The following is a 24,043-nucleotide window of genomic DNA, read 5'->3' on the forward strand; positions in this document are numbered from 1 at the left end:
ACACATGGGCCCTCTATTCTTGATTTACTGGAAACTTAAAATTCTAACGTACATAATTAATATTCTGAAAAAATTGGGGAGGATAGATCAAACGCATTCAACAAAAGGAATGAAAACTAGATCTTTTCCACTACTACTAATACTCAAATGTCCCTACTAGAGAGGAATGTTCCGATCTTTTTTTTCTTTTTAAGATTTATTTATTTATTTGAGAGTGTGTGTGTGCATGCACACGCAAGCATGCAAGTGGGGGGAGGGGCAGAGGAAGAGAATCCCCAAGCAGACTCCCTGCTGGATGTGGAGCCAGGTGAGGGGGGCTCTACCCCACAACCCATGAGATCATGACTCAAGCCTACATGAAGAGTCAGATGCTCAACCAACTGAGCCACCAGGTGCCCCTAAATGTTCAGATCTTTCAAGCAGATTATTTAACTACTACAAATGTCCTGTGTGTTCATGTGCCTAAATTTACTTAAAAAATAAAAAATTTTAAAAAGGACACCAATCATTCAAAAGTAAAACATATGTCAAAAGACTGTTCCAAGACAAGTCTAATCACTGAGTGGCATTTTCCGATCCAGGGTAAAGACTACATTTCCAAAATTAGCAAACCCAAACAGTATCTTCCCTCTATGAGGCAATTAGCATTGTGTGATTAATAACAGGGAAGATGGTCAACAAATGAGTCTAATTTTGAGTTTCTTACCTAATGCAGCATGATTTTCTTGCTCCTGACTCTTTCCCAAAGAGGCCATCATTTCTGAATATATATCAGTCCACCAAGGATTATACTTCAAAACCTGTTCAACAGCCTCGTCTTCAAAAAAGTCAGCTCTGGAAAGAAAACAGTGAACGAGCATGTTACACAGAACTGGGCTGGTTTTCATTTTTTAAGATTTTATCTAAACTCATCACATTTGTACTAGAAATACAAATTATTAATTCAAAGCACATATCAAGGAAACAAGCACTGTATTTACTTTCTTTGTGGTCACACTCATCACCATAAAGCGAAAACTAAGCATCTGACTAAAGGGATAGCCGACATTTCTGCTCTCTTCAGAAACAAGGTACACAGAAGACCAGACCTCCCCTGAAAGCCCATCTCCTGCACAGCCGTGGCACGGGGTGAAGAAGCAAATCCGAACACACAATGGACTGAAGCATGGAACCTGGGCTAGTTTTGTAAGTACCAAGTATTTTGGTAAGGTTACAATAAAGGAAAACACTTTTAACTCCACCAAGCAAAAAAAAATAAACATATCAACAGGAAACACAGGATACTGCATACCCACAAAAAGGCTACACATAAACACACATACACATTTTTTTAGCATGTGCCTTCACACTTTCTACCCAGAGGCAATTTCTCTTTCATAACTCTGCTAATCCTAATAGTTCCTTTGCTTAAAACTACTGAAAAAGAAAAAAGCAACCTTTGTAAAAAACAGAAAATTAATTTTCCTGTACTTTACTTTCTCAGGTTTTTTTTTTTTTAACATTTTATTTACTTAATTGAGAGAGAGACTGAGCAAGACAGAGAGCACAAGTTGGGGGGAGGGGCAGAGGGAGAAGCAGACTCTCTCCGAGCAGGGAGCCCAGCACAGGGCTCCATCCCAGGACACCAGTATCACAACCTGAGTCGAAGGCAGATGTTCAACCAACTAAGCCACCCAGATGCCCCTACTTTCTCAGTTTTAACTTGAAAAATAACTGCTATATTCAAAATATACCCCTGGAGGACATTCATTCAGAAATTACAACCCTGCATTCAAAGTTGAAAACTGTATTTGTAGGAAGAGAGTGACAAAAGGCATAACTCTGGGTGAAAAATTCATTTATATTTCAGTTAATTAGAAACTCAAGGGGCGCCTGGGTGGCTCAGTGGGTTAAAGCCTCTGCCTTCAACTTGGGTCATGATTCCACGGTCCTGGGATCAAGCCCCCCGCATCAGGCTCTCTGCTCAGCAGGGAGCCTGCTTCCCCCTCTCTCTCTGCCTGCCTCTCTGCCTACTTGTGATCTCTGTCAAGTAAATAAATAAAATCTTAAAAAAAAAAAGAAAGAAACTCAAGGAAATAGTTGATTTCATAAATTGATTTTCTAGCTGAAAGTTTTATGATCTGAAATATTTTTTCTTTCAACTGAGACAGTGAAATCTTTCTAAAAAGAAGTATCATAGATAACTTACAGAATTCTCCGTATGTGCCAAGCACTATACTGAATGGTTTCACCCATTATTTTCTTGAATCCTCACATTGCCCCCAGGGGCAGGGGGAACTGTTAATACTCCCATTTTATACGAATGCAAACTCAGGATCAGAAAATTTGTACATCATGGCCAAAGTCAAAGAACCAGAAAGAAATATGGCCAGGATCTGGACCAAATTAAGTCTAACTCCAGAATCTACATTATTAACCAATATAAACATTCCATTTTTATGCTTGAGGAAATAAAAGCCCATATTGGACAAAACTGAATAGCAATGATCTTGAAACAGTAATTCTCAGTATCAATTTTGTCACATGCATGAGAGATATTTCAAAAACATAAGTAATATGAGTAAATGGCTAAAATGCTAAGTAAAAAAAAAAAGCACTGACTCTTCACCCTCTTTACCCTGTTCCAACTCCATTTGGGGCAGTGAGATTACACGGCTGACAAGATACAGGCAGTCACGGTCCTTATGGAACTTACAGCATCATGGGAGAGTCCAACAATCACAATGTAAGTGCTATATAATTGCTATGACCTAATAGTACAAGCATCTACAGCAAAGTGAAATTGGGATGACAGGGAAGATCCCTGGAGAAGAGACTATCTAAGCCAAAAGCTGATCATAATTAACAGTTAACCAGACTAAGAAGGGTGGGAAGGTGTATCCTGAGCTGAAAAGAATAGTTAGCAAAGGCTAGGAAACAAGAAGGCACATTTAAGGGAGGGGAAAAAAAAAGCCGAGAACAGCTGAAAATATTACGTTGTAGTGACAACAACATTGTAAGCCACGTCAAAAAATTCTATTGGATTTTTATCCCTCAAAACAACTGAACACTTAAATGCTTTTATATATGGGTCTGATATCGGTGTGTCTTGGAATATCATTCTCACTGCAGTCGGGAAAGTGGTCAAAATGAACAAGCCTCAATGCACAGAAATCATGGAGGCCTAGAAGAGGGTAGCAGCCATGGACATGGAGCAAAGTGGGTGGATGTGACCTAGAGCCAGAAGCCAGATTCTGTAGGGTGCAGCAGTAAAGGGAGCCAGGAGTCAAGGTTTATGCCTGGCATTCCAGCCTGGACAATTCAGTGGATGACAGTGCCTTCTGATGAGACAGGTACACAGGACACCAACAGAGCTGTATGGAGACATTATGACCTCTGCTTGGAACAGATGAGTTTGAAATGTCCTTGTATAACATACAGAGACTGATGCAGTAGGCAGCTAGCTATACAAATCTGATGCTCAGGAGAGACACGTGGGAGTCACAAGCATTTAGACGGTGACAGAGACCAAGGTAGAAGACAGAATTGCCCAGCAAGAACTTGCAGAATAAGAAAAAAGTAACCCAGGGGCGCCTGGGTGGCTCAGTGGGTTAAGCCGCTGCCTTCGGCTCAGGTCATGATCCCAGGTTCTGGGTTCAAGCCCCGCATCGGGCTTTCTGCTCAGCAGGGAGCCTGCTTCCTCCTCTCTCTCTGCCTGCCTCTCTGCCTGCTTGTGATTTCTCTCTGTCAAATAAATAAATAAAATCTTTAAAAAAGAAAAAAGAAAAAAGAAAAAAGTAACCCAGACACCAGAGTGCTGATGACATTTAAGTCAAGAGTAGATCCCATCTGAAAAGATGCTGCATTTCCCCCAAGAGACAAGTGATGGGTAAGAGAACTAAACAAAACATGACTTTGTAAAAGATCTCTATCACCTCCATGCCCTCCCTCCAAAAATTTCAAAGTGTTTAAATAGAGTCTCAATAGTTTAAAATGTGATGGTTTATTTCTTATACTGTCCATGGTTAGTTTCGTGAACAAGGTCTGAGGTCTGAGGTTGACCTAATGTTTTACTTTACAAAATAAATTTATTTCCAAATTTTTAAGTGTTGTTCATTCAACGAGCATTTACTGAGTGCCCAGTGCACAAGCAGCATCAGGGAGATAAAGATCAGTAAGATGCTCCTGGCCATTCAGGGCTCCAGAATGTAATAAGAATGGAGACAAACACAGAATGCCATACAATCAAGATGCGCTATGAGCTTGGAGGAGGGCTTCCTCTCTCTGGGAGGGAGGCACCAACAGATGACAATGGAACTCAGTCTTAAAAGATAAGTAGAAGTTATCTCAGCAAGGTGGGGCAGAAGAGAAAAAGCTATCAGGGGAGTATCATGAATAACAAGTGTGCAAGAAGTTGTGGGGTGCAAGTGGAGCAATACTAAAATTCATGACTGCTGTAGTGTAAAACACGGGCAGAGAGGCAAAAGGGACACTCCAGAGGCAGGCATGGTCCAGATCACAAAGAACTTTCTATGCTGTGCTAAGGAGGTAGAAGTTTACACCTTAAGCGATGGAGAACCCAGTAAGGTTTTAAGCAGATGTTCATTTTCAGTATTCAAGACATAATACTGCCGGGTTTATGGCTGATGGATCTGTGGAAGTCCAGAGGTGGAGATGCCAAACACGACTGCTGCACTAAGGGAGATACATACGAGGACCAGAGAGACACTGAGTGAAGGAAACAGTAAAGAGATAAATAGTACCACTTCAGGATAGATTAGGAGTGTGGGGTGAGAGAGCAGTCAAAGAAAAATCACAGGTTTCTACACTGGGTGACTGGCATGAAAAATGGTACACTCCACCAAAGAGAAAATTCAGGAAGACTTTCCAGGTAAAAATGTTGGGTTTGAGTTTAGACAGGTTGCACTAGAGGAGTCGCTCTCCAAACCCTTAATAATGTGGCTTTTCTTCAAAGCACTTACCACATTTGAAATATTATCTGCTTCCCTACTAGAACGGAAGACCCATGAGCGCAGGGACCTTTTTATACTCATGCTAATCCTCAGGGTCTGTGACCTACCCAGCACACAGTTCATCCAAACACGTACTTGAACAAGTAAGGGCACATGTGACAGAATGAACAGGTGAAATTTTACTCTCATGCTTGTTCCTAAGCTTGTCATTTTGAATAAAGAGCCATGTTGGGAGCAGGTGGCCCTCTTCCCAGCCTCATCACTACTACTTACAGTCTTGAGATTCCTCAATCAATCCAAAAGCCTAATCAGTATACCAAACTCTTTAATAAATGCACAGCACTGAAAAGTTACAATTTAAAATGGCACCCCAAATGCTACGATCATTTTTGTACCTTTTCTTATCTCACAGTATTTAAAGTGTTGACTAAATTCACCTATTTTTCTCCCAAAGAAGGAAACACGCAGATCTTAGGAATTGGTTAAAGCAGAAGAGAGGCCAACAATTAAAAAACAATTTGCCTGGGGAAGGAAAAAACAAAAAACAAAACACTCTCAGCAAGAGAAATATGAAAACTTGACTATGATAAGCAAAACAGGAAAGCCTATTAAATAATTCAAGAAGCCTTCGACAAACTGTAGCATAAAAATAATATCCAAAAGGAGTTACAAATGAAGAAAAATAGATAATCAAAAACGATGTGTGTCACACAGTGGGGAAAAACATCACATGATGGCATCTAGAAGTTACAACAAAAGATTTAAAAAATAATAGTTATCCTAAGTCATTTATATATCCCTTTGAAATGTATGAATTTTCTATATAATGAATTAACCTCACTGTGTTCTGCCTCGGGACAGATTTAAAATTGGTTTTCCCAAGCTTCCAAAAAACCTGACACCATGAAAAGACATCATGACCAGTAAGGATATGTCAAACAACTTGAAAGTGTCATATAGTACACACTAACATAATATATATTATGCATTAATCTTGTACATTACATTTACATACCTAAATGTGTACTATAATACATGCGATGCATTGCCTACAAGGTAGATAAAAACTGAAGTAAACCTTGTCTTCCACTGTATTAACCAATAAGAACAATTTAAAAAGCACTGAGCCAAAAAAGTTTTAATTGAAAATTTTAAAGAATTTTACTTGCACTTCATTTATTATTAACACATTTGGGTGAGTCAGTCAGCTAATAAAAATAATGAGTAAGAAATAACACAAAAATGACAATTAGCCAAAGTCTTACTGCTATTGGAAAAGTCACAAAGAACCTTTACCTCACAGCTTCCACTCTCCGACCTTCCCATGACTAAATTTAAACCACTCCTTGAGAAACGGAACAACAGTTCATGCATATTATGAAAGAAAATGTTTCTGGATAAAGAAACACAGAAGATGGAGAAAAATAAGGACTGCATATAATATCACACTGCTAAGTATAAATTCCAATTTCTTAATTCTCTCAGGCCATACAGTTATTCTTCCAGTTTGAGAAGAGAAGAGATAGGCAGTTCTTCTAATTAAGCTCCCTCCCACTTGAAATTTTAGTCTTGTAAAGCTCATTCTGTTTTCATGCTGGCCCGAGAAATTTGCTGACAATGAAATTTCCCATTTTAAATATTCAGCATGATTTTAAATAGGTTTCTTCAAATTACTCTTCAGTGGACCTTTAAAACCACAATTGGAGAGATAAAGGTAATTAGAAATGGCAATGTAAATGGAGCTGAATCTCTCAGATGTCCTCCAAAATATAACATACCCTGCTCTTACCCAGTTCCCCCCAGGACGTTGAATAGTTCGACCATTTATCACTACACATCACTCAATGCATTTGCACATCACAAGATATACTTCTGCCATTCCAATTAGTCTCCCACAGTGTCACAGGAGATAGAATGTTAATCACAAGAGCAACAGCAGTTAAACTGAAATAGTGTATATGAAAGGGAAATAAAAAATTACAAATGGAAAGATTCTTTTCAAGTCCAGACCTAGCCACTTAGTAGTGGTATGACCTTGGGCAAGTCCCTTAACCTTCTTTCCCCAACTGTTGTGAAAACGGATTTAAATAATCACTTGAGAGCACCTGATAAGCTGAAAGCACTATACAAAATAAGGGAATATGATGCTTATAGCTGCACATATAACAGTTTAGAAATTGCTGGCCTAGACTTTGGGAAGAATAATAATTGAGGCCTGTATGAACATACGACTCACATCCTAAGAGAGTCTAGCATCCACAGAAGCTATCCTCTGTGACAATCCCTTACTTGGAAGAAGTGCTACTATTCATGGCCAGTGAGAGACATCACAATGTCTCAAGTGATTATTTACCTATCCATTAACTAGATAAGCTTATTAGGCAAATACAAGCCTGACAGAGACACACTGTGGTGAAAGACATAATTAAAGCAGATGGGAAATACAGCAAACTTAAAATTAGATTTTATTTATACCCTACCACAATGAATAATTATTTGTTAATTAGACTCAGATCTTCAATTACAGGTGCTCGCAGATCAAGTGTTGGGAATACCCTGGATCAGCCAAGAAATGCAGGACATGTAGATTCAAATTCTTAAAGAAACTAAAACATCTTTTCATTTACATATACCGTTAATTGCAACAAAAAGTCTACTGAAAAGAACTAAAAATACTCTCATCAATGCTGTGTTTTACTTTGCAGCCTCGCGAGAAAACACATAAAGAAGTACATTAAGAGTTCTCCATTGCCAGAATGACCTCCTGAGAAGCACACCTTACAAAGATCACAGAAGCGTAAGTTTGTAGGTTAATTCAAATGTCAGTTAAGGTTCTGAGCCATCACTAATTTCTAGAATCCCAAAACCACATGCCTAACATACTTAAAAAGACATTCAAAAATTTTCAAGTCAATGTCAAGTCAAACCCTTAATCCTCAAAAAACTCGGTACTCACAGATAATGATCAGGATCAAATTTGGCCAGCTCAGCAGCCAGGCGTTTCTGCCTTCGTTCAGCTGCAGGAGTGAAATCTGGATCCTTAATATCAATAACATCACTCAATTCATCCTAAGAACAAACAGAAAAGAAAGAATAATTGCTATCTCCCATGCCATCATTGAAAAATCTAATTTTGCACAAAAGGCCAAAACAAAGGAACCATCTAATCGTACTACCTGTGACATTTCAATTCAAATCCAACAAATGTTTGTTAAATACCTATTGCTTGCCAGGCCCCGCTGGACACTTTCACATAAATTATCTCATTTAATCCTTACAACAAAGTGATCAATATATATTAGAGCTATAAAAGTCTACCATTAAAAAAAAAAAACCAACAAACCTGTGTAAGCAAGTAGGAACATTTAATTCATCTCTTCCCCATTTACTCACAGAAATTTGAAAGTTATTAACAGCATGTTTAAATAAATTTCTAGCCAGTAAGATGGAGGTGGTCCTGCCACATCAGCAAAAAAAAAAAAAAAAATTTAGATAACTTTTACATGCCTGTAAAACTCTGCTTGACCAGAAATGCACTACACCTAGTCAGCCAATCTCCAGAGGCCAAGCCAACCTTGGGCGCTATGCTTCCTTCCTTGTTTATTCTCACCCCAAACTCGGTGGACCGTGTGGCCAATCAGATACTTCCTATCTTTCTCTTCCTTGTTCTTTATTCTTTATCCTATAAAAGCTTTCCACCTTTGGCCCCATTTTATAATTCTCTGAAAGGAGACCGTTTGCTTCCTGAAGTGTTAAATAAAAGTCTGTTTGTATCACTGCAAATTGTCTTCTTTTTTTTTCTTTCTTTTAAGACTTTATTTATTCAGGGACACCTGGGTGGCTCAGTCGGTTAAGTGTCTGTCTGCCTTCAGCTTAGGTCATGATCCCGGGGTCCTGGGATCAAGTTCCACATTAAGCTCCCGGCTCAGTGGGGAGTCTGCTTCTCCCTCTGCCTTTGCCTGCCGCTCACCCTGCTTGTGCTCATGCGCTCTCTCTCACTGACGAATAAATAAATAAAATCTTTTTAAAAAATTTATTTATTCATTTGAGAGAGACAGAGACAGAGCACGAGCAGCAGGGAGAGGCAGAGAGCGAAGCTAACTCCCCGATAAGAAGGGAGCCCACCCAACACAGGGTTCAAGCCCAAGACCTGGAGATCATAACCTGAGCCAAAGGCAGTCAGTCACTTATCCATCTGAGCCACCCAGGCACTCTGAAAATTATCTTCTTTCAATAGGCAAAACAGTTTGAATATCAATGGTTTGAACATCTACACAAAGACTTCCCTTTTGTTTCTTCCTAAGGTCTAAGTCAGCTGGTCTCAATAAGGATTACCAAATAAAACTTATATATAAAACTGTGTGCATTCTACTTTATAAGCAGATTTAAGAATTTTTAAGGGCAATTTAAATGTATATGACTTTCTATTTTCAAATTTAAAAATCTAATCCTAAGTAATATTCAGCTTTACTGTAAAAATCTTTACCTGGTTATATACACATTGACACGTAGCACGTGTCCTAGGCCAAATCCTACAGAAAACAGGTAGAGCAGGAAAACTGTCTGGGATACCATGGAGTTTTTTTTTTTCTTTTGGTTGGAATGATGAAGCCAAAAAACCTCACACAATGCAAAATATTCCTAAAGCTACACCTCTATTTCTTTGTTCAACCTCCCCATTCCAGTTACCCTAAGTGAGAAGTATGGAATTTGGAAGAACCTTCAACTGTATTAGCTAAAAGAAATCAAGAGAAATAACTTGACAGAGTGGTAAAGTCAAACTGAAAACAAGATTTGTAAATGGAAGAGAGGTTAGTGCCTGATAACCAGGCTCAGAGTTGAGAGCTGTAAGGTAAATTACCTGCCAAGAAATGACCTAAACTGAAGGAGCCAAGGATACACTAGGATACACACAATCAAAATTTGTGCCTAAAAAAAAAAAAAAAAAAAACAAAAAAAACACAACTCACTCGTTCCTACCACAATCCACTTAGCTTGAGTATCAACATTTAATCAAAGCACATACTAATACTGCAAAAGGGTCCACAGAACTTTATAGAAGTCACAACCAGAACATGTTAATACTTCTAACTACAAACATTCTAGGCAAAAACCTGATTACTGGTGGTTCCCAAATAAAATTTTACATTCCAAAAGTTCCTTTACAATCGCTTTTGGGAAATAAGACCGTATTTTCCTATAGAAATACTATTATAAAAATAGTAGTTACATGCTCATGGTAACCCGCAAGTTTATTCAATTCACAATAAACTTTAAATAGAGTACTCTAGATACAAACAGTATAACAACCCCGTGGCAATGTTTCCATGGGAAAATGCTTTCATAGCTCCATTTTAATCCACCAGAAACATCTCTTCTCCAAGCAGGATAATCTGGACTCTTCCTCTCTTCCCTACTTGCTCACCCGCCTGCCATTAGCTCCCTGAGACACAGAGCTGGAAAGGGTACTGACGTAGGCCCTGGGGGAAGAAGCCCAGTTCTACTGTACACATAGGACTCACCTCAGCTAGATTACTATGAGAGTCGTTTCCTGCCCACAAACCCCAAGTCCTCCCCCCCAGTACACATGAGTCACCCAGTTCCTTTCCTCCTTACCCCAAGAAGCTCCCTGCACGTACCCACGTGTATGGAACACACACACACACACACACACACACACATTTCTGAAAGCAGCGTGATGCAGCAGAGAAACCGAGACTGTGCAGTCAGATAAAGACTGCTCTAGTCTAACTGTGCAACTTCCCTGGACCTCAGCTTCCTTTCTGTGAACGTGTCTGGTCATACCTCCATCGAGGGGCTGGGTACTACTCTCCTCTTGCTGTAACAAGTTACTACAAACTTAGTGGTCACAACACAAACATATCCTCTTCTAGTTCCGGAGCTCCGAGGTCCAGAATCAGTGTCCCCAGGCTCAAACAAGGGAAGGGCAGGGCTGGTTCCTGCTCAAGGTTCTAGGGGAGAATCACTTGCTTCGTCTCTTCCATCCTGGAGGGTGGCTTTCTTATTCCTTGGCTGGTGGCCTCCATGACAATGCCCTTCCTCCCTCGGCTTCCATCGCCACATGGCCATCTCTTTTCCCACTTGGACTCTCTTACTTCCTTCTTCAAAGACCCCAGGATTAGACAGGACCCACCTGGATCGTGCTCAATCATCTGCCCATCACAAGATCCTTAAGTTAATCACATGTGCAAAGTCCCTTCCGCCACATAATGTGACATGTTCCCATGCTCCGGGGACTGGCACACAGACATCTTAGGGAATGGGGTGGAAAGGAGCATCCTTCTGTCTACAAGCTACGATGAGGATTAAATGAAATAATTTGAGTAAGGCATCAAGTACAGGGCTTGATACATTCAATACAGTTATCTTCCTTTCTTTCTGTCAGCCTGTCCCACTACTGTTCCCTGTTACTCCCTGGCTGCTTTCCTACTGAGACTACCTATCCTCCTTCCCCTGCCATTTCCTTACTTCCCCACAGCAATAAAAAGAAAAAAGAGATTAAAATGTGCCGCTCCATTATTTCACCTAGACAAGATATATGGTCACAAGCGGGGTATAATCTGGGAGCTTCTGTGGGTATCTCTACATTTCAAAGGATAAATGGACTAAAAGAACCATGGGCATTTCAAAATACTAAATGCACTGAGAAAAAAAATGGACTTTCCCCACAGCTCACAGCTCTGCATAATCCAGCCCCCGTCCTGCACTTCACCCTCACCTACCTTCTCCTTCTGGCTCAAATCCCCCAGCTCAAATCTACATAGCACATCTTCCATTTCTAGAACTCTGAGTCTTAGCATCTACAGTACACTTTTCATCATTCAAGACTCCGTGCAAATGCCACCTTCTCCAAAGGGCCTTTTCTGGGCATCCTTGCCAAAGTGGTCACCCTATCCCCTGCCCTCCCCTGGCCCCCCGGGCTCTCACATCACTCTTTCCTTTCCTTCACTTGTCCCAATCTGAAATTCTCTTATTTATTGCTTACATGGTTACTCTCTATCCCCCCACTAGAAGATTCCACAAGGAAAGGAGTCTAGTCAATCTTTTTCCTCACTGTATCCCTAGCACTGTTCCTGGCCTTCAGTATTAAATCATTCATTCAGCAAATACTGTATGAGGTCCTGCTTGGGGTGCTAGAGATCCAGAAATAAACACAAAGACAAGGTTCCTGCTCTCAGGGGAATGGGAATTAGATAGTAAGAATGCAGCTATCCTTTCTCTCTCCTTCCTCTTCCCTCTGGCTTCCAGACTTAGGACTTTCACATGTAGCTATGTAGCCTGTACCCCAAAAAACACTAATGTCCATGGCAGCACAAGCCCCACCAGGCTCGTTCTATCCACAGTCACACACAGTCGCCCTGTTCCAACTGGACCCTCAAGAGGAACCAGAACAAACTACAAAGCAAAGTTAGCCTGGAGCAGAGCAACCCGTCTATGGCATCAATCAACCAAAGGCAGAAAGGTAAGAGGTTGGGACATGTTCAGCTACAGCAGAACGGAAGTGATTCTCTCTCTTTTCTAAAGCACTGTTATGGCCCCTGTTAGGAGAGCCATTTGAAGAGGGGTATTGCCAAGAAAAAGTCATGCAGGATTTCAATCAGGCTTATGTTAAGTTTTGGCACAGCAAGGGCAGAGAATCTCCAGATAGAAAATGAAGACCTGTGTGCACATCTGGCCAGTAGGTCTCCTGGTGCAGCTGAGGGAAGGACAGGGCCAGCAAGCCAGCGTCCTGTGGCTGCTGGCAGCAGCAGTCCCGGGAGCTTGCTGGGCCGGCGCCCGGAGACTCTAGGACTGTTGCTCCTGGCAGCCACTACCGCCCTCAAGCTTGTTGTGAAGGCCTGACTTTGAGCAGCCAGGGCGGTTTTCCAAAGGCGCCCTGGTGGCTGGCAGCAATTTCAGAAGGGAAAGGAAAAAGGGGAGGGGGGAGGGTAGGAGATACGTTAAAAAGAATTTGTTTCAGCAAAAAAAAAAATCTTCTTTTCATTATCAGTATGAAATACAGAAGTTTCCAAGCAAATGTAAATGGTTGGAGGGAAAAAATATGAAAGACTAAACCTCCCCATAAAGGGTTAAATTTTTCAATTAAGAGAAGATACCTGGGTCTTGGAATTATGAATGTTTCTTTCTTTGTTATATTTTTGTAATGAACTTATACAGCTTTTATCATCAGAGAAAACAGAGCTATTTTTCATTTAAGGGTGAAAAAACAGACTGTGAAAAAAATGAGTAAAATATGAGCCATCAGCAAAACTTCATGGATACTGTCTCACCCAAAGGCAGAATGAGAGAAACTTTAAACTTGTGAGAAAACAGTATTTGAGAAAATGGTGACGTTTCTTAAATACGTCATTTGAAAGTAGAAGAGATGTTCTCAAATTTCTTAGTGCAGCAATCACTTCAGTTTCTCCCAGCTGCTCCACTAGCAGAAAGAGATACCACTAACCTTACATGATTACTCAGTTTTTAACCACATGGTGTGACTGTCACAAATACAGCAGTCACAAATGCAGACGAATTCTGTGAGAAATACCAAGTATGTGAGATTTTTGTGCCACTAACTCATAAAACACATCTACCTTAATATCCAAGAGACAGTGCACTCTGGTTTACCTAGAATTTTTGAAACTTCTCATATTTCCTAATGTCACAGGGGGAACGGGGGAGAGCCTGAATGGCTCAGTCTGTTAAGCAGCCAACTCTTAATTTCCGCTTGTGGTCTCATGTTGTAGGATCAAACCCTGCCCCACATCGGGCTCTGTGCTCAATGGGGAGCCTGCTTGAGATTCTCTCTCTACCTCTGCCCCTCCCCCGGCACGCGCTCTTTCCCTCTCTCAAAAATACAGAGACTCTTGGGTGGCTCAGTCATTAAACCTCTGCCTTTGGGCTCAGGTTATGTTCCCAGGTCCTGGGATCAAGCCCCGCATAGGGCCCTCTGCTCAGCAGGGCAGCCTGCTTCACCCTCCCCCACTCCCCCTGCTTGTGTTCCCTCTCTCACTGTCTCTCTGGCAAATAAATAAATAAATAAAAATGAGTCATTCCTAATGTCATGAAGGACACCATAGTCTTCTAATTTTATTCATGTAAGAAAATATGCTAATTCTTTAAAGCCTACAGGTATCTACTGGTTCATCCATTGGTAAAAGGTAGATGAATAAGAGCAACAATACCAGCATGGAACAGTCACGTGGAGCCCCGCACAGTGCCTCACACAGGGACATAATCAGTAGCTGTTAGGTGTCGATACACAGACACTGGAGGTCCACATTTCCTATCCAGACAGGAGAGGGACTTCAGGATTCAGACTCTTTGAAGAGTTTCAAAAAGTAACATGGTACACATACATTCCACATTTTATTTAACCCCCTCTAAATCTGAAGCAGCACCCCATATTCAAATGCATTACTATTTCTATGGCAAAATCTGTGCCATATGCCTACCAAGTGGGATTTAAAAAACTACTGAAAAACATCAGTTCAGATCAGGTTTTGCTAACAAACTGAATATTTTAAAAAAATGTTTATTTCCAGAACTTTCTGTGATCCCCATACTACAGACGTGAGTTATGAGCCTGTACTAGTATTACTAGTTATATCATCCCTCAGAGTGTTCTCACATGATCTCCCAAAGATCTTTTTTTTTATCCTATGTGAAGGAAAATATGCATTCCAACTGTTTAGAATAGGAATGTTCATTCAATTAAAATTTGAACAGTCAAAAGACTTTAGATAATCAAACTAAATGCTTGGGAATAATAAACATCAAATTCAGTGGTTCACTTCTGAGGGGGAAACAGCATGATGCAATGAGGGGCTCCAACTATGGAGATGTTTTTACTTTTTAAGCTGGGTGATAGGTACCTAGAGATTTAGTGCCTTAGTTAAGACATTCAGAAAGACATAAAGTGTATTTCAAAATAATTTTTTTTAAATAAACCTCAATTACTTATTGAATATCTTCAACAGATACAAGAACCTGTGACTTAAAGGACCTGGCTTAGGCTCACATTACAGCATTCTGGCAGCTTCTCATCAAACTGGCAGAAATCCCTTGAAAAGATCTTTCCTCAACGGCAGTGGCAAGAAACCAAGTTCCCCAGCCTCAGAAATGACATTCAATCAGAATGTACAATCTGTACTTAGCCTACATGACTTGAATTATTCATTTAGAGCTTCAGACAGGTAAGCCCACAACTGACTGACCAGAGAGTGGTTTTCAGCTAACCAACTGAGGTCCATTCACTGTAGTTTCTGCGTAGACGAAACGGACTCTATTCTTACTACCTCAGAGATGACCAGGGAATGTGATCAGGGAGAGAGAATACGGAGAGACCATAATTCAGAAAAAAAGCAGAAAAGGGTTTTGAAGGGAGTATCTAATCAGCATTATCTGCTCAAGTAAATCCCAATTTTGTTCTCTTTAAGGAGTTTCAAGCACATCTTATATTTTTCAAGGGCAGAAGTCTTTCTAGTGTCTTACTCTTTTTTTTTTTTTCTAAGAGTTTTCACAAAGTAGTATCTCCTTTAGTTTTCTAAATGGCCGTACAAAGTAGGTGAGCAAATTTATCCCTATTTGACAAAGAGGAGATAAAACTTGTTTGTAGTCACATAACTGGCCCATCATCCCAAATCTAAACAACAGGAGGAGTGGGTTAGCCATTTCTTAGTATATTCAAAGACGTCTTACTACAATAAGCCACACTCTAGACAGATTTAACATCCTCTCCCTAGGCAGGGATAAAGTTGAAAAAAAAAAAAAAAAAGGCAGTTTATTTTGGTTTCTTTCACTTCTTTCATTAACTTCACCAAGTTAATGGTTCACACTTTCATTATATAACATTGTAAAGATGCATTTTCTGTAAAAAACATGGGGACAAAATAGTTCAAAATCTCCTCTCCATTTCATTCTCCCCGCATAGTCTTAAATAAAGTAGAATTTCCTATGTGTTTTGAGGAAGAGAGAGTGATGTCATTCCTTTTTAGCCTAACTGACAAATGATCGGGTTTTAACAAGAGATTACATTCAACCCCCACCAAGAGTAAATAGACAAAAGTGCCTACTGTACACCAAGAACTAAACAATTTGATCAAAAGACACAAATTCACTCTCACTGGGAACATTCTGTCTCGTTTATATTTATAAAACAGAAGAGACATCAGGTAATAATTTTCCTTTTTCAGAAGTATAAAACAAAGATTTCCAGGAAGTATGAGGAGAGAGGAGTTCCGTTTTGTATTTTGGAAACTTCATGTCTAGAATACTGAATGAAGTGGGGAAAAAAGAAAGTAACAGGACATCTGACATCTGTAAGCACAGTATGAGGGGGAAGAACACCCAGAGCAATGGAAAGGAACAAACATCTGTGTCACCACTACATACAAGAAGCTGTGATTTGTGCTCTAAATACGTCACCTCCTACAGTCTTCATAAGAAACCTCCAACTAGGAGCACAACTGAAATTAAAATATCCAAATGGTAAAACCCTATGCGCCAACGTGTTTTAGAAAGACAATATACCTGTAACCGCTGAAACACTCCAGAGCGTAAATTTCCAAAGCCATAGCAGTACTGAGGATTCAGAGCACTTTCCGATACCTCTTCATAGGGGGACTGTTCAATTTCCCATTCGAATTCTTCATCCTCATCTTCTACTCCTCCCTCAGAAACCTCAGATGCACCTGAACGTGTTGAATATTAATTTGTTTTAGTACTGGATTCCCTAGGTACAACTTGGGGGGGGTGGATAAAAAGTACTGGAGAAAAAAAATACCTGCCCACGTGTACCAAAAGAGATATGTAAGACTATGTGGAGCCCACTATTTTTAATAGCAAAAAAAAAAAAAAAGAACAAACCCAAAGTCCCATCAATAGCAGGATGGATGTATAAATGACAAATGCGATGAAAACAAACTTTAGCTATAGATGGATAAATCTCACAAAAATATGAAGTGAAAGAAACCAGACAAAAAAGAACACATACCATCTGAATTATAGACAATTCAAAAGCAAGCCAAACTGAGGGTAGTGGTAACCTTGAGAGGGAGGGAGGGAGAAGTGACTAGAAGGAGGCTCCGGGTAGGATTCCAAGGTATTGGAAATGTTCCATTTCTTGACCTAGGTGGTATTCATTTTATGTAACTCACTGAATTATAAACCTCTGATCTAAGCTCGAGAAGCCATGGTTTTGCAAAAGACTGAGATGCTGTTTTGCCTGGTCCAAAAACATGACTGAGATACTGGTTCTTTTTGTCTTTAAATTATGTCACCAAATGAGCTATTTTGCATTTTCATGTGATGTCCTTACCTTATCACCTGAAGGATTTTCCTCCAATTTCCTATCTGCTATATCTCTTTTTCCCCTAGAAACAGACAGCATTCCAAATATTCTATTTATCTTTATTTCTTCTTAACTGCAATAAACATACCTATTTCTTCCACAAGTGGTTTCGCAGTCCTGGATTTTCTTGGTGCCAGAAGAGCAGTTAGCATGTTCAGCCCCTCAAAATGCTGGCCAGGAGTTTCTTTGGGCAATCGAATGGAAAAAATTCCTTAAAGATAAATTTATTTTACACTTAGCTCTATTTAAAAATTCAAAGACTTCACAAATAAATCTGAGAAATACATATCTTGGTAAATTATAATTCTATTTTATAGGGCTCCAAAATTATGCCCTTATTACACAGTCAGTGAATAAAAACCAGGATAGTAAAAGGCTCAAATAGGGTTTTTCAGAATCACTGATTCAGCTGTGACCTCTATAAGAAATTAATCTGCTAAAGCTGCAGAATGCTTTAGTCTTACACAGTATCCCCTTAACCTACTGATCATATTAAAATCTAAGTCAAAACCTCTAAAATTCCATTGCCTGAAAAGGTAGTAGCTTAGAATTAGCCGATAGCCACTTAAAACATTTACTTCTGGACTTAAAGGGAAAAAAATCTGAATATCTGATCCAATGAATAGCAGCAGTTCCAAAAACACACAAAATTTTAAAGGAATTATAGCCTAATAAAGTTTTCTGATATCGCCAGAGACATAGCCCCAAAGTCTAAGGCATACTCAAATTCTATCTATATACTTCTTTTCTTTCCCTGACTGGGCTTATCCGCTTCCTCCAGGTTCCCCCCATGAACTTATATTACATTATATACTACTCCAAATTTTAAAATATTTTACCTTTTTCATTGTACTTAACCGTACTCTAATACAGTTGATCCTTGAACAACATGGGGCTTAGGGCCTATCCCCCTGTACAGGTAAAAATCTGTGTATAACCTGACTCCGCAAAAAGTTAACATCTAATAGTCTACTGTTGAAAGGAAGCCTTATCAATAACACAGTTGATTAACACATACTTTGTATGCTGTATGTATTATATATTGTGCTCTTGCTACAATAAAGATAAAAGATGAGATACCACCTCACACCAGGCAGAATGGCTAAAATTAACAAGTCAGGAAACAACAGATGTTGGCTAGGATGCAAAGAAAGGGGAACCCTCTTACATTGTTGGGGGAAATGTAAGCTGATCTAGCCACTCTGGAAAACAGTATGGAGGTTCCTCAAAAAGTTAAAAATAGAGCGACCCTATGACCCAGCAATTGCACTACTAGGTATTTACCCAAAGGATACAAACGTAGTGATTCAAGGGGTCACTTGCTCCCCAATGTTTATAGCAACAATGTCCACACTAGCCAAACTATGGAAAAGAGCCCACATGTCCATCAACAGATGAAAGGATAAAGAAGATGTGGTATATATACATGCAATGGAATATTACTCAGCCATTAAAAAAAAATGAAATCTTACCATTTGCAACAACCTGGATGGAACGAGAGGGTATTATGCTAAGCAAAATAAGTCAATCATAGAAAGACAATTACCATATGATTTCATTCAAATGTGGAATTTAAGAAACAAAACAGAGGAAGCATAGGGGAAGGGAAGAAAAAATAAAATGAGACAAAAAACAGAGAGGGAGACAAACCATAAGAGACTCTTAACCACAGGAAACAAAACTGAGGGTTGCTGGAGGGGAGGTGGGTGCCAGGATGGGGTAACTGGATGATGGGCATTAAGGAGGGCACGTGATGTGATGAGCATTGGGTGTTATACGCAACTGATGAATCACTAAATTCTACATCTGAAACTAATGATAAACTATATGCTAATTAACTAAATTTAAATATAATTTTAAAATAATAAAAGAAAAAAGAAAAGAAAATGCTATTAAGAAAATCGTAAGAGAAAATACATTTACAGTATAGTATTATATTTATTGAAAAAAATCTGCATATAAGTGGACCTACACAGTTCAACCCATGTTATTTAGGGTTCAAGTGTATATCAAATACAACTCAACCCAAATACAACTCTCCTAAACCCCTGGGTACTTTTAAAATTTAATAAATTTGTTTCAATATGCAACTTACCTGCAATTAAAAGCAGGTACTACTTTTACTACCTAGAAGGGTAGTTTCATTATATTTCATTATCACATTAATTACTGTGTTATGGGTTACAACTTTGTCATTTAACTCTTTCATGCCATCCTTCCTCCCTTACCCTAGTTTACTGAGATCAATAAATATTCACTTGATAAATAAACAAGTATCTTATTGATGAGATCCATGGATAAAGGAAAATCTAGTGGCTTCTCCAAAAGCAAAATAAATGGTTTCAAGGATAGCTGAAATGAAGAGCTTATCAATCATGAAAGGAAAATTCAGTCAGCCTTTAAATGCCACATTTGCAGTTTCTCTCCTACCTACACGTTATCAGATTTTAAGTTCGAAAAGCACACAAGAAAAATGCCCACATCTTCTTAATTTTAAAAATTTAATTTTAGGGGCGCCTGGGCGGCTCAATGGGTTAAAGCCTCTGCCTTCAGCTCAGGTCATGATCTCAGGGTCCTGGGATCGAGCCCTGCATCGGGCTCTCTGCTCAGCGGGGAGCCTACTTCCCCCTCTCTTCTTTGCCTGACTCTTTGCCTACTTGTGATCTCTCTGTCAAATAAATAAAATCTTAAAAAAAAAATTTAATTTAAAAAATCACCCACATCTTTTGTAACCAATCACCTCACATAATCTGACTTTTAAATGGATGGGGCACCTGGATAGCTCAGTCTGTTAAGCCTCTGCCTTCAGCTCAGGTCACGATCCCAGGGTCATAAGATTGAGCCACACAGTTAGGCACCTAGTTCAGTGAAGAGCCTGTTTCTCCCTCAGCCCCTCCCCCTGCTTGTGCTCTCTCTCTCCCTCTCTCTCTGACAAATAAAGAAATAAAATCTTTTTAAAAATAAAATAAAATAGGGGAAGTAGAAAATAAACTTCCAGAAAAAAGAAACAGAGTATTTAAGTAACTTTAAAAAAAAAACTGTGAAGTACTTTAAAGGACTGAGAAAACTGTACCTGTTAAGAAATCCATGAAAAATGGGCACTGCGCTTGTTAAGAAACAAGAAAGTATGACCAGGACAGACTGTATCTGCAAAATATCTAAAGGTCACCATCAAGTCTCAAAGGATTACAACATAGTTATTCTAACAGGAAGAATCCAAAGAAAAAACTAACAAAATTCCAAAAGCAATACCTTTATCTGTATCATAGGATCCTTGTTCGATTCCATTTTCCACAACTCTTCCAGGAAGGGTTAATCTGCGATTTAAATTAAGACTTCATTAAGTCTTTAAAGCATAAAGTATAATAAGTGACCACCAATGACAGTATACATTTGCCATTGAAATCTATCAACCATTCTAAAAGGCAATTCCTCAGCATTTCTTTAATATTTTACAAACAAAATAACTTCCATCTCTTTCCTAGCTGAGAAACAAGAAATCACAGATGACTCATCATTCTGTTTGAAACTCCCTAGTCACCAATAAAAGCAATACTGAATGGGGAAAAAAAAAAAGTAATACTTAAGAAAAAGCCACAATAAATACTAGTTACCACTATTGTTACAGTACTTTCATCTTCCTAATGAATAGAAACTTGTTAATATACCTGGTGCCACAGCAGTGGCTCAAAAAAGATGGACTAACTGGCTCCTTCCTCCACTAAAAAGAATTTTAAAAATGGAAAACAATAAAGAAATACCAAGGCCAATTGTTTATTTTGGGCAAAATACTGCTTTAAAAAAAAAAAAGTATGTTTCTCAAGTCTCATTATTACTATACAGAGATTTCCCCTTCTTTCACACTAAAGGAGATGAACTGATTTCCCTGTTTCCAGTTTTACTCTCTTCATTCAGTCCTCCACTGAGGTCCCAGAAGAACTTTTCTTTTCTTTTTTTTTTTTTTTAAGATTTTATTTATTTATTTGACAGAGAGAGATCACAAGTAGACAGAGCGGCAGGCAGAGAGAGGGAGGGAAGCAGGCTCCCTGCTAAGCAGAGAGCCCGATGTGGGACTCGATCCCAGGACCCTGAGATCATGACCTGAGCTGAAGGCAGCGGATTAAACCACTGAGCCACCCAGGCGCCCCCAGAAGAACTTTTCTAAAATGGAAACCAGACCATCACTTTTCTTTTGAAAAAACTTCTATTGGTGCCTGACACCAGCTAAATAAACTCACTGGTACCACCTATCAGACCAGCTTCCACTCCATTCCAAACATTCAAATGTGAGGTTCCTTTCCTTTCCCCGCTGCCCTCTGGTCCCTATTCTACCATCATCATCATCATCATCATCATCACCATCATCACCATCATCACCATCAAAACTTGGCAGGTCCCAAAGGCCCAGGGCTTCACAACCTAGTTACCTTTGATGTTAATGCTTCCTGGAGCCACAGTGCATTTCCAAACCAAAATCCCTTCTAAGCCCAACAGAAGGAGTTAGTTTAATGCATAAATTTGCTTGTTATAATGATGACAAACACTAACTTTACTATCAGAATTTGAATTGAGTCCCAGCTCTGACACTTACCACCTCTACAACTTTCTTTGTACAAGTTAATCAGCTTCAAAGCTCATATTGTAAAAAGAGAAAAATAACAGACTCTACCCCAGGGTTACTGTGAGAAGGAAAGAATAATGCAAAGGGCCCAGTGCGTGGAAGTAGGTAAACATTCCAAAGATGTGCTCTATTAATACCAACTTTCTTTTCCTAAACTCTAAATATAGAGTTAAATTCTTACTGTGTGAGAGTGAAATCCTATCTGTTCACAGATCTGTCACCCAACTTCTCAAGGAGATGAGCGAGGTTTTATTCACCTCTGGTATACTGTAGCGAACTCTATTTTCAAAGATAGCCTGTATCACATCACTCCTCCCAACTGTGGGGTTTAGGTCCTCTCCCCTTAAAACTGAGTAAGCTTGCAAGCGTCCATCAATAAATGAATGGATAAAGATGTGGTGTGTATACACACACATACACACACACACACACACACACACACACACACACACGATGGAATATTACTTCAGCCATGGAAAAGAATGAAATCTTGCCACGTGCAACAACATGGATGGATCTAGAGTATCATGTTACGTGAAGTCAGAGAAAGACAAATACCATATTTCACTCATATGTGGAATTTAATAAACAAAACAAATGGAGGAGACAAACCAAAGAACAGACTTTTTTTTTTTTTTTTTAAAGATTTATTTGAGAGATAGAGCATGAGAGCAAGAGCAAGGTAGGGCAGGGCCAGAGGGAGAGGGAGACAATCAGACTCCCCATAGAGCAGGGAGCCAGATGCAGGGCTAGTTTGCAGAACCCTGAAGCATGACCTGAGCCAAAATCAAGAGCCAGCCAACCAACAGACTGAGCCACCCGTGAGCTCCTAAAGAACAGACCCTTACAAATATCATATGATCTCCCTGATATGAGGAAGTGGAGATGTAACATGGGGGGTTTGGGGGGTAGGAAAAGAATAAATGAAACAAGATGGGTTTGGGAGGGAGACAAACCATAAGTGACTCTTAATCTCACAAAACAAACTGAAGGTTGCTGAGGGGGGTCGTCGGGGAGAGGGGTGAGGTTATGGACATTGGGGAGGGTATGTGCTATGGTGAGTGCTGTGAAGTGTGTAAACCTGGAGATTCACAGACTGTACCCCTGAGGATAAAAATACATTATATGTTTATTAAAAAATTTTTAAATTATTAAAAAAAAAAAAAAAAGAACAGACTCTTAACTACAGAGAACAAACTGGTGGTTACCAGAGGGGAAAGGGGATGGATGACATAGGTGATGGGGATTAAAAGTACATTTATGAGTATTATGTAATGTACAGAATTGCTCAATCACATATACTATAAACCTGAAATTAATACAACACTATATATTAAACATATGGAATTAAAATAAAAAATAATTACTGTTTTTAAAAAATTAATTCACGTTGTGGAAATATTTTAACCAATACAATAAAGCAGAAGTGACAGTGTGATTTCTGGGGTTAGGTCATAAAGGTGATATGAACCTGCCTTGCCCCCTGGAATACTTGGCTTTGAAACCTTCAGTTCCACCTCCCCAAAGGAATCACAAACTAGACCATGCAAAGACACCATATAGGGAGGTCCTGAGAGTACACAAAGAGGCGCCCTCCCCCAGCCACTCCACCAGTCCACAGCTGCTTTGGCCCTTGCTGTTCCAGGTCCAGCCACCATATGACTACAAGTGATTTACAGATCTCAAGTCAGAAAAGCCCAGCCAACCCCTTACCAAATCCCTGACACACAACCAGGACAAGGGAGTCAAATAATTATTGTTTTACAGCATTTAGTTTGATTGGTTATGCAGCAACAGATAAGTGAAACAGTAGGCCCTTGTAATAATAAATATCTACTGTTCGTTGAACAATTGATTGCCTGGGCAATCACCAGGCATGGTAATAAAACCAATGCATGTATTATCTCAACCTTCACATCAACTCTTTAGGATCCCTAATATCAGTCCCATTTTACAAATTAGGAAACTGAGACCAAATAACTTGCTGTAAGTCCCAGAACTATTAAGTGTGCTGAGACCCAGGTGTGCCCAACTCCCAAGCCCCCGATACCCAAGGAATGAATGAGCCCATGTGAAGAACACTCTTTTTTTTTAATATAAAGATTTTTATTTCTT

At 39.5% G+C, this 24,043-nt stretch overlaps 1 protein-coding gene across 1 annotated transcript in view; it reads right to left on the reverse strand.

The window, feature by feature from the left end:
• LOC111144086 (SHQ1, H/ACA ribonucleoprotein assembly factor) overlaps positions 1-24,043 on the reverse strand; it is a 101,847-nt gene that overhangs the window by 75,409 nt on the left and 2,395 nt on the right. The window contains exons 2-6 of the mRNA XM_022498196.1: positions 20,560-20,624; positions 17,396-17,518; positions 16,488-16,648; positions 7,909-8,021; positions 707-834 (exon numbers count right to left, since the gene is read on the reverse strand). Coding sequence (XP_022353904.1) covers positions 707-834; positions 7,909-8,021; positions 16,488-16,648; positions 17,396-17,518; positions 20,560-20,624 — 590 coding nt within the window. The remainder of the gene's footprint in view (positions 1-706; positions 835-7,908; positions 8,022-16,487; positions 16,649-17,395; positions 17,519-20,559; positions 20,625-24,043) is intronic.

The sequence above is a fragment of the Enhydra lutris genome, unplaced genomic scaffold, assembly GCF_002288905.1.
Source record: "Enhydra lutris kenyoni isolate GAN:26980312 unplaced genomic scaffold, ASM228890v2 scaffoldscaffold10, whole genome shotgun sequence".
Taxonomy (NCBI): domain Eukaryota; kingdom Metazoa; phylum Chordata; class Mammalia; order Carnivora; family Mustelidae; genus Enhydra; species Enhydra lutris.